Source organism: Orbicella faveolata, unplaced genomic scaffold (assembly GCF_042242905.1).
Source record: "Orbicella faveolata isolate gen_17 unplaced genomic scaffold, um_ofav_v1 contig_34, whole genome shotgun sequence".
Lineage (NCBI taxonomy): Eukaryota > Metazoa > Cnidaria > Anthozoa > Scleractinia > Merulinidae > Orbicella > Orbicella faveolata.
This window is the reverse complement of record NW_028301563.1, coordinates 27,276,285-27,287,779: the sequence shown is the minus strand read 5'-3', so window position 1 is coordinate 27,287,779 and position 11,495 is coordinate 27,276,285. Positions and strand designations below refer to the sequence as shown.

Genomic DNA, 11,495 nt, shown 5'->3' with positions numbered 1-11,495 from the left:
AATTAATGCTATCAACATCAGCTCATTTATAAACACGACCAAAAAGACGAGAAAATTTATATTTCAGCAACGCTTGTATAACTTAGACGTTAGAAGAAAGCAAATTTAGTCGGGAAATTAAAACGAACAGAGGACTGTAAAGTAAAACTTAGCTCTTATTAACCGAACAGGAGGTCTGTACGGGAGAATCTTGTCCGAGGTTGTGAGTACAGACCGAACGCAGTGAGGTCTATACACACGACCGAGGTCAAGATTCTCCCATACAGACCGACGTAGCTCGGTTAATAAGATGTTTCTTATATGGCAAAGAAGGAAACTTTAATTCGTTTAATGTAACTGGTTTGTACTAGCTGACATTTTGCTTGCGAACGGCGATGAGCTTAGCTTAAACCTGCCGAGATTTGCTAGTCCTCTTTACTTTTTTTTTGTCATCAGGCTTTTTGGCACTTCCATAAATGATTGAGAAGAAAATAAAAGAAAATGGTGAACATTTTTTTTATTTTAGTTTGCTACTTTTTCAACGCAAAATGAAACCGGTCTGGATGCCGGTCTAGATGGGAAAATCTAGACCGCGGTCAATATCGATTTCAGCCAATCAAATTCGTGAATTCGGTAGTTCCCAGTCCTTGTGAGACACAGCCATATAATAAACTGCTATTATTAAGCAGTTGTTAAAGTTATTTGACTTGAAGTTATTTGGGTTATAATAACGAGAAGGGCAGCTCTGAAATCTCTGCCGTGTTGGTCGAATCACAATCATATAACCACGGCGTGCGCTGTTAGTATAGTAGTTGCACTTGCGGTGAGGCGAGGGGAGTCCAAAAATAAAACCTGCGGAGGGGGTTGGGAAAGGCCACTTGGTCGCAAGCGAGCTTATGTCCTTTGTCCGCCACGTGGGAGCAACGAGAAACTATATATAGCCTGTGCAAAAAAGAAATCCCTTTGTAAGGCGACTCGCTCCATCGACTCTCTTCGAAGCAGTAAACAAGTGAATGTGCTTGCAAGATACGACAAAACAGTTTTTGACTCCTGCTTTTTTTTTTTTTTTTTTTTTTTTTTGTTAAGCTAGCTAGCTTTGTCGATCGACCCCGCGAATCTTGGTCATTAATCGGATGTGAGGGCTTGGTTCACTTATCTTAAGAACAATGTGTGACCTAGGCGTCTTTTTCTGCTTGGGGTCCCCGCGAGCGGCTAGGACTTCGGACGAACTAGATGAGAACAGTGATTAATAGTCTGTGCACGAGGGTAAAAAGTGGTTACTTCCGGTTCATTAACGTGAACTTTATCGCACGGACAGTCACCGTATTGACTCCATTACACGCCCGCCTCCAATAAACGCCGCCCCTGAATAAACGCCACATTTTAGAGCAGAAATATTAATAAATTCAAAAAGCAAATGCGGTAATAATCAAGTTTGAGCAAGCCTAAAAAACTTATTTTCCTTGATTGCAATTGTAACAATTTTTTTTAATATCAATACATTCGAAGCTCAAAGGAAAATTATCAAAACACGAGAACAATATGCGGTAGTTCAGCTTTTCTTGCTCTCATTGATAACAATGTTGCTCAGTTGGAAGTGAGTACACTTCAATGCTCTGAATGCTCTTTCAATGCTCTTACCATACCATTGTTTGCGAGAAATAAATTTGATTTTAAATAACACCGCCCTTGTACAAACGCCGCCCTCGAATAAACGCCGCACCCGAATCACGAAAAATTTAATAGACGCCGCGACGTTTAATTGAGTAAATACGGTAGGACATTTTCTGGAACACCCAAGTTCGTGTAGTTAGAGATGCTCACTTTCTCATGTTAGTTACAAATGTACGCTGACTACACCTGATCATACGATCGGACTCCTTTATGTAAAGGTCAGGGCTGGTCGTCGGAAAATTTGAATTATACCCTAAACGAGACCAATCTCGGTGTGGCTCGAGCTTTATTTGACTCCTAAAAGATACCACTTGAAACGGAATAGGCTTGATTACCAGACGCTGTTCGGGAAAAGAGCGCACGCTAGTAGACCGGACTCGAGAGACCAGCGGAAATCGAGTCTGAAAACGGAAATGAGAGCGTTTCCTTTATTACTATTTCTTCGAATGCACCCTAAAATATACTTAAACAGCTGATAATAGTGAGGTTTCAACACCCTAAGTGCGAGCAGAATCCTTGATTTATACCCCTAAGCGAGACGACGAGCATCTCTGATCTCTTCATATTGGACTCCCCACCCGGGCCGTTTTCCCTGTGTACATTTAGTATTATTCTCTCTTCAAACGCAGGCTTAAATCTACCTTATAGTTCGTGTTTAGTAACATGGAACTGGTGTGAGCCCACTCCCGTTCTCAGAGCTCTTACTCGACCTTCTTACAATGAGTAGCACTGGGAACGACACTGGTGGGATCCAGGCTTTATCGTTGGGTCTTTTGGCGGGAACGGTTTAGTAGCGTTTGGACTGACTGTAACACTTTAACTGAAGGTTAGCAGCCCAACATGGCAATACATGAACACAAAACTCATAAATTTATCAAGAACCTCAGAGCTATAAATTACATCAACGGCAGTCAGAAAATAAGTAAATAAGTAAAGAAATAAATATATATATAAATAAATAAATAAATAAAAAACAAAAAACAAATAATAAAAACTTTCGGCGGAGGTGACAGGACTTAGACACCACTTAAACTAAACAAACGATTACAAATTTTGTTGTTTTTTTTTGTTGTTGTTGTTGTTGTTGCTGTTTTTGTTTTTGTTCTTCTGTCTTCAAAAACGTTCCCTATGTCGAATGTTTTGGCACTACTGAAGATATGTGCAGGTTGATTAATCGAGAGTTAAACACCGGGTACGTATCCTGCGAGGTTGATTGTAAAGACATTTTCAGCCCATTTACACCGTCGTGTAACTGTAGCAGTTTGTCGTGGAGAATCAAACGTTCTTTTGTGAACAAACTGAGCTATTTTGTTCAAGTTAAAATCAACTTGGTTAGTTTATTTGCACGCAAGAAGATGAGTACATTTAGGATATTTAGTGATCTTCACCTAATCGACTACTTTAACTTCTCCGTTCTCTTAAATCCCGGATGAAAAGTTTTTTGTAAGTTTATAACAAATAAATATCAGAGTTTCAAGTCGACATTCAACACACATTTGATTTGGAAACTACACATAGCACTTCTCCATTTTATTGTTCGTACGTTTTCCAGGATACATCGAAATGTCTTAAGCTGGTAAACCAAGTCGTCTTCCACAAATTTCCCACTTCCTGCCCTTCAATCATCATTTTAAAAACTATCAATTCTATTGAGATGCAATCAGACTGTTAATCAAAATACAATACCACAAAGCTAAAAATTCGGCCATCACCTTAAGTGCCTCGCTTTAAAGAAAAAATAAAAATTATTCGGCTGTGTATAAATTCGTCTTTGTTGGCAATAACGAGTGCGTTTATGAGGGGGAAACACACTTTTGTCGAAAACAGGAAAGTAAGAATATGGCACGTGAAACACAAAAAACAAATGAAAATTTACAGTCAAGTGTTTAATCTTACAAAGTTGTGATCCTTAAAAGAAAAAAAAACGGCTTCGAAATTACTTGTACTATTAATTTTTAATGTATAGAATATTTTACCAGCTATAACTGAATTAACTTACGGAGACGGGCTATCGTAACTCAGCAGAGTTATTAACGAAGAAGTCTCGATCATTCGCTTTCATGTTGACCCCAGCAAGATTTTCAGGAAACCCACAGAGCTCCTCTGGGAGTTAAAATAACGATAACCTTTCCGGGAAAAAAAACACGATACTTATCATCATTGGCACTTCAAGGTTAGGTTCTTCCTGAACGATGTCAGATCAATTGATAACGGTTTCGCTTTACAGTTATGATTTGGCATGTCTTGTATACAGGAACACGAAACTGCTGCTAAAAGGAAATCAAACGTTTAGTTTACACGACAGTCGAGCTTGTTCAGACAACTGTTTGTTATTTAGAACCGATAATGGAACCAAAGAAGAAAACTTCCTCCAAATGTGGCGTCGTTCTTCACAAAGGTTCTTCGTTTCTCTCCTTTATTTCGTTGTCGTTGATTGTTGCGCTGTTTTTGAGAATGGAATCGATAAACAGGAAAACAGAGATAAACGAACTGCGAATTTCAAAAGTGGAAAGCCGCGTCGAAATCAGATCACAGCAAACAACAGATCACAGAAACGAAATGGACACACCAGACAGTAAGTAGACGACCTTTTTTGATCGTCAGTTTTATTCATTTATAGGTTACAGTACTGAGTCATTTAGATTAATCTTTATTGAATAAGGGTCGGGAAAATTGATTGTAAGAAACACCTGTCGCGTCTTCTGAAAGAAATTATTCCTGTCTGAACTTTTTAGCACAAATTACTAGGAGGATACAAAAAAATATCTGGCTCATACATTTAGAATACTCGTACCTCAATTTCTTCTTCGTTGACACTTGTGATGTGTTTTCAACAGAAGTGAGATTCCACTTTAATATACGTGACTGATTAAATTACGGGAAGTCTGCGTACTGAACTTAGCTTCAAAGATGACAAAACTAATCATCTTGTTACACTAATACCAAAAGAGCGAAGTTCTGGTTAGTTCTCGCCCTTGACTTCTCTTTTTGTTCTTTATTAAAGAGCAACTTTAAAGACCTCTGAGCAAGTCGCGATATACGGAACTTGGGGGGGGGGGGGTAGGGGGGAGCCCGGGAGAATTAGGGAGCGGGAGGCGTGAGAGAAAAGGGCGGGAAGCGGGAGCAAGGCTGAGAACAAAGGAAAAAAGGAAAAGGAAACGCTTACGGATTGCGCGGCCAAATGATTAGGATGTGTTTCGAGTCTCCTAATTTACAGGGGACGGGAGCAAGATGGACAAGGGCGGGAGTCGGGAGTTAAATGTGCGGGAAGCGGGAGGTTCTGACCTCCCTGTCTTTCTTCCCACGATATATAGAGTTCCATTTATTTTTGCCTTGGTATAAGAAGTGAAATATTTGGCATACCTTCACGGGCTTTATACATAATGTATGAAAGGGCAAACCCGCCAGCTTCCGGAAGTCAACTTTTTTCTTGAAAGAAAAAGCAGAGGTCTGCACGTAGCCTAGAGTAAAGCTATTTTCATTTTCATTTTCTGTTTCTTTTAGATTTCAAAAAGACAACAGACACCAAATTTCGCCGCAGCTTGATCTCAGTCAGTAACGAAACTCTCAGCTTAGAAGATGTCCGTAGTGAAATCACCAAACAGTTCAATAAACTCAAACCAGCATCATTGTGTCAGGCATTGAAGAAAGTGTGTGTCCCAGGCCCTCCCGGTAAGAAAGGAAACAAAGGTTCTCGAGGGAGACGAGGCGCAAAGGGTAAAAAGGGAGTGCAAGGCAACATGGGTTTACCCGGAAGACATGGTCAGCAGGGCATTATGGGAAATCAAGGGGCAAAAGGAGAAAAGGGTGAAAAAGGTAAATCACTGTAAAAGGCAATCATGAAATCGAAAAATATACTTGCAATTGAGAGAATTTGTGGCGATGATATGTCGAGGCACTTTTAGAATCATAGGAATTGTTTATTCATCCATATATTCTTCTATAATTTTAATTCAGTCGTCCGTTCGTTTTTTGTTCCCTGGCTTTCACGTTCCTCGGTTCACTTGTTCACTCCATCGTTCCCTTGCAATCTCTCCAGCTGAATACCGGAATATGTACTCATAAACAAACGACACATCTAGAAAAAACGGATAATACATCACACCTGTACTGAACTATTCATTTGTTTTGTCATCTTTACCTTCTGGTTTTAGCGGAAGTTTATAGTTATATTATACAGCCATTACTCCTGTCCCTGCTTAGATGTAAACTATTAAAATAGTCATATTTTTGCCTTGACTTAAATCATGGATTCAGACTAACCTTCTAAACTGATTTTTTTTCTAAATATATATTAATGATTTCGTGACACAATTTATAATAAACAGGTGACGCTGGACCCAGAGGGTTCATGGGATTGAAGGAAGATCCCGGCGGGTCAATTTCATCTCCAGAGGTTACTGTATCACCTGTCACTCAAACAGTTACTGAGAACCAGACCGCTACATTTAACTGCTCGGTAAGAGGGAACCCAAGACCTACGGTGACCTGGAGTAAAGTCAATGGTTCTCTTGTGGCAGGGCACTTGTCAACCGATCAAAATGGCGGCCTTGAAATAACCAAGTCAACTTTCACTGACTCAGGATATTACATGTGTACAGCGGTGAACGTATTAGGAAAAGATGAGAAGACAGCTAAGCTTATTGTAGAAGGTAAAAATGAACCGTTTTTAATTAGTTATCTTTATCATTATTGTTGCTGCTCAAATTTAGTTTGATCAACTTATGTTAGCAAAGTTAAAACTGGACAATTTAACTACAAATAAAGTAAATACTGTTGTGCGTCTCTTGCTTTTAGAGTTTATAAAGTTTTCAGTTAACACAGCTGTGACTGTATCTCTCTTTGTTCTCAACAGTTGCTCCCCAGCTGGTCACAGTACCAGATCGTTTTCTGTTAATTGAGGAAGGTACTGTAGCAACAGTTACTTGTGAAGCCTTCAGTAACCCGCCGTCAGCAATCACGTGGACACGTGCGTTTGGAGCTTTGTCGAAAGGGCGAACTTCTGTTAGAAATGGTACTTTGATCATTGAAAATTTCTCCATGGCAGACTCTGGAACATATGTTTGTACCGCCAGCAACAATGTTGGTTCAGTTACATCCATCACCACCTTGGGGTTTCAGAGACAAAAGTTTGGTAATGACTAGTATAACGCATAAACTTAGACTTTTTACAGGCCTCTAGTTTTCTTATTTTTTGTGCACCTTCCGAGCTCGCTGTATCTCTAAGTCTTATTTCTCTAAGAAAGAAAATAATAATCAAGAAAATAAAAGATAAAAAAACAAGAAACAAAAACAAACAAACAAGCAAACAAAAACCGTCGGGGTGACATCACCTAACATCAAATTTAAAGTGCTACTATGACGAAAATTACTTCATTCAAATCTGAGCCATTTTAAGACATAACAAGTAGTTTGTACAAGAGTAAAAATTCTGTTTACTGTTTCCAAATATCTCTTTTCGTTCCAGAGATATTCAAGTTTTTAAAATATGCAAATTAGCCAAGTGATGACGTCATTCACTCAACCGAATTTTGATCACATATGATAAACAAGGATATCTCAGTCAATTTGCAACAGATATGTTAGATTTTTTTTGCAGTAAGATTCTAATTGAGGTGCTCCGAAATATGAGCTGAACAATTTTTGTTACCATGGCAACATATATGGTTCCAGACCTCCACGATATTAAAGGCTTTTCTAATCACTTCTAGCGTTCTATATTGATATTTGCTAATGGTACCTCATCTGCATGATCCAGCAAGCATATAAATACACTAGGTTAAGTTTGTGGCCTTGTTTGATGTTTTCCAAGGTTAAAATCACTAAAATATTTAAACCAGGCTAGAGGGGAATGGAAAAGAGTGGGTTGCCATGGGAAGAGAAATTGTTATAGCCGTGGGTGTGTCGCATTTAGAGCTATTAGTCTACATAGTTTCAGTGATTTCTGCTGCAAATTGACCAAGATAGTGTTATTTACATACTTGATGTAATATTTGCTTGAGTGTATGACGTCATCAATCATCTCATTTGCATATTTCACTCATTTTTCAAGCTTAAATATTTCCGGAACCATTGCAGATATTTGTAAACGGTAAACGGCTTCTTTAATCTTTCGTAGAATTCTATGTGATTAACCTAAAAATTCATGGGGTAAATGTCTGATCATACTAGCACTTTAAAGACGTGAGAGTTATGTATACGCTTGGTGAAGATTCGCATTGAGATATTTGAAGCACAATGTATTTGAATTGCAGAATGTAGATTTAAAGACATTAGAGATTGTCGCTGTTATGTACTTACTTGTTTGCTTGCTCCCTTACTTACTTAATTACTTACTTTTTTCGTTCCGTAATTACAGATTCATGCGAAGCAATCAGGTATAAGAATTCAAAAAGACTAACTGGAATTTATGAACTTGAAATCAAGCATTCCAAATTCCAGGTAAGATGGCTCATGTAATTACAGAATCAATCTATGAATAGAAAAAAAGCAAGTCTATCCTGAGGTACTTTCTTGAGTATCAGTATTACAAACTGCCATTTTTAACACCAACCATCCTTCATTAAACGATTAAAAGCAAGCTATTAATTTCTTTCACATATCGTACCCTCAAAAACCCAAAAAGTCAAGCTTCCAAAGTATCTAAGATTGTAGAAATTTCGTACCCAATATATCACGGACATTCCAAGAGACGATTGTGCAAGGAATATGTCAGGAAAAAAGTCAACCACACGCCAGGGGTTAAAACCCGGCTTGAGCCTGCGATCCAATCGAAAACCAGTAACTAAGCAGCGGTCAATTTAAGAAAACACCCGACCTTGATCTCTGAACCTGAGCCCACGATATGACCACGTGATATTGGTCAGTAGATACCTTGTTTTGATAGCTCTCAATTGACCATAATATTGATATCCAATACTTCAAGATTTACCTATAGTTATAGTGCTACTGTCTTATTTTTCAAGGTATGGTGCTTAGCGTACTACCGACGTACCTACGTGCGGACAGTCACGTGACAATTCTTTTAGAACAATGGGTGACGAAACTTTTTAAGGTGTGGGGCTACATTTCTGCGCCTTCGGCGCGAAAGAGCTCCGCTATAAATTTGAGGGAGAGGTTTTAAATTCATTGGATTTAATCTTTTTCCCCCAATGTTCTTTTGAAAGGTGTATTGTGACATGGGTGAACAAATAGGCTGGACACTAATCGCGCGATTCTCAAACAAAGACAGCAAAAATTGGATGCGTGACGACGGATTCTGGTGGCATGACCAACAAGTTGCCATGGGAACAACAACAGATCCATCCTTTAACTCTGACATGATCTCACCAGCCTTTTGGTTGGTCAGCGGCAGAGGGTTTAAGATCACGCGCAGTGATGACCCCAGCCACACTCCTTTGTTACAGACCACACGTAACTGTTTGGCTGGACAAACATTCCGATCAAAAATCACAAGTTATGGCGACTTTAGAAGTGGCAAGGTCTGGGCCAGTAACCAGTGCCAGGAAAGCTGCACGGTTCAATATGGCGGACAGTACAAGTCAACAGACGGGTTTCAACAGGCTCAGTGCAGTGGAAACATCCAAAGCGCCAACAACATCGGCTTCTGGTCTGACTCAGGTGTTACAGGTGGTGGTGATGGATCGGTGATGATGATTGGTGGAGGAGGAAAATCTTGTTCCCGTGCTGATCACGGGATTGGAATAACAGAAGCAGACGCTGCTTCTTTTGTTGAAAAAAGAGACCCCGGTGAAAGTGAATTTGACTTTGGTTATGAAGCTCATACATATGGCGCTCCATCCCAGTCCTACTCGTTAAATCTGTGGATCCGTTGAGTGGGACTAATCGCAAACATAGGCTACATCTCCAAGGAAATAACGTGTTTCAGATTATGGTTGAACTCTAAATTTCTTGTTATAAGATAATGTTGTGACAAGTGTTGATTACCAACATTGCAAAAAGACCACGAATTTTCGACAACTTAAGGTGGCCTTGGACTCTCACCACAAGTTTTTTTGACTCTGTAAAAAGTTGCATTTTATCATGTTTATCACAATGCGACAATAAAAAGATGGGGGTCACGGAGATAGGTTTTTTGTTATGAGTTCCTAAAGCTAAAATTAAGGGCTTTTTGATGGATCATCCTTTTGCTATAGTAACCTTTTGAGAAATGAAATGAACACCAACATATTCACCAATGATTGTGTAGTTTTTTTGATACCATGATTCCATCAAACGACATAGCGCGTTTATAACGACTCATTAAAATGTACGTCTTAGAAAGCGCTGGAGACCGTTTTGATTCACCTCAAGATGGTCTTTTACCGAAAGGACTTACATACCCAAGTATAAGGGGCATAAAAGATGGCAAAGGAAAAAAAATGTTAAGGACCATGATGTAAAAATCTTATAAGTACACATCTTTAAAGCTTTCTTGTAAAGTTTAAGTAAAATGTACTGAATTGAATCCATTTTTTGTGTGTACTTTTGGACTCTATAAAAACCATTGCTTTATGCCTTGCTATGTTAAAATATAGGTACCAGTATGAAGATTTCTTAATTTAAATGTAAATCAATTAGTAATTAGAGCATAATTGTTTCGAAATACGTTTTTGCAAATGGTTAGAGATGTTGAATCTTCATGTTTCGTACAAAATGTTTTTTTTTTGGGGGGGGGGGGGATTTGTATCTAAGGGTATAGAGTAACGAGTAACGGAGTAACGAGAAAACGCGGAAAGAGTCAAAATTTAATTGAAAACGTTAAAAAATTATAAAATCCTTTAAAAATGTGCACTCTACGTACGCGTCGGAGAAATTTAAAACGACCTTTTGACTCTGAAAGCGCATCAAATGTTTTCCGTCCACACTACGCGAGAAAAATTGAAAACACAACAAATACCGCTCTTTTGGATTTGTGTTTGAGGAAAACTCGGGTCATTGAAATCACATGATTATCGTGGTGTGATCGTTTTCGAAAAGCTCTGTTTTAAAACCGTTTCAGTCCACACAAGAAAGAACACAAAGCCGGCGTTTTCAAATTCTTTCGATTTGAAGAGTCCTTTCGAAAAGTTCCGTTTTCGTGACAGATTATTGTAGACGGTAGGCCTAACCGTAGAATAACGCTCCGTTTTCAAATTTCTCTGGCGCGCGTAGCGTGGACGGAGCCTGGCCTTAGTTTCAGTATAACTAGCCGCATGAATGCTAACACAACGACGAATTCATTTCAAGCTGCGAGTGATGTTTGAAAATTCTCTCAAAATTGCACGAGGCTCTACGCAAGTGTAATTTGAAAGAATCATTAAATACCATGAGTTGTGTAAGTCTTTTGTTGCTCGAATTTTCATAAGACCCGTCATTTATTATGACTCAGAAAAGGCACGAACGCGCGCGCATTGATTTGCGCTGAGTGCAAATTAAAAACTACCGATATATATATATTTTTCCAGACAATGACAAAATAAGTAAATTTCTCAGTATTACACTATTTTCCGTAATTGGGTGTCATATTCAGTTGTGGATACTTCATTGCTAACGAGTTGCTCTATGAAAATACATTCCTCGTTTGACATTCCAGAGAAGTTTTATTGTGCTGTGTCAGTCAATCAGTTACAGAGACAGGCTCAAAGTGATATTTTCAGTGTTTTTTCTCTTGGTTGGGCTTATATTAAAGTGAATTTCTTCTTTGTTGTAAATTTATTGGGATTGCAAGTGTTAAATAAATACAAGACAGGATCATGTCTCTTGATAAACATGGCTCTATTTCCTTGTTAGCGTGGTTCCGTGTCCGACAGAACAAGTCATTAGAAAGCTGGCGCATCGTTGTGCATTACATAATATTATGT

General features: G+C 38.8%; 2 protein-coding genes across 2 annotated transcripts in view; one reads left to right on the top strand and one right to left on the bottom strand.

Annotated features, from left to right (window-relative positions):
* LOC149105547 (solute carrier family 35 member F3-like) overlaps positions 1-11,495 on the bottom strand; it is an 89,927-nt gene that overhangs the window by 9,349 nt on the left and 69,083 nt on the right. The gene's annotated exons all lie outside the window — the stretch shown is intronic.
* On the top strand, positions 3,881-10,039 carry LOC149105556 (uncharacterized). The gene is made up of 6 exons (XM_089270722.1): positions 3,881-4,228; positions 5,158-5,469; positions 5,982-6,305; positions 6,509-6,787; positions 8,012-8,094; positions 8,820-10,039. The coding sequence occupies exons 1-6, from the start codon at positions 4,000-4,002 to the stop codon at positions 9,486-9,488; spliced, it is 1,896 nt and encodes a 631-aa protein (XP_089126848.1). The 5' UTR covers positions 3,881-3,999; the 3' UTR covers positions 9,489-10,039.

Bases quoted from the DNA above. Each gene is read 5' to 3' on its own strand.
- LOC149105556 (XM_089270722.1), top strand. From the start codon at position 4,000: ATGGAACCAAAGAAGAAAACTTCCTCCAAATGTGGCGTCGTTCTTCAC. The intron at 6,306-6,508 runs GTAAAAATGAAC...TGTTCTCAACAG, and splicing joins AGCTAAGCTTATTGTAGAAG to TTGCTCCCCAGCTGGTCACA. The intron at 8,095-8,819 runs GTAAGATGGCTC...TTCTTTTGAAAG, and splicing joins TCAAGCATTCCAAATTCCAG to GTGTATTGTGACATGGGTGA.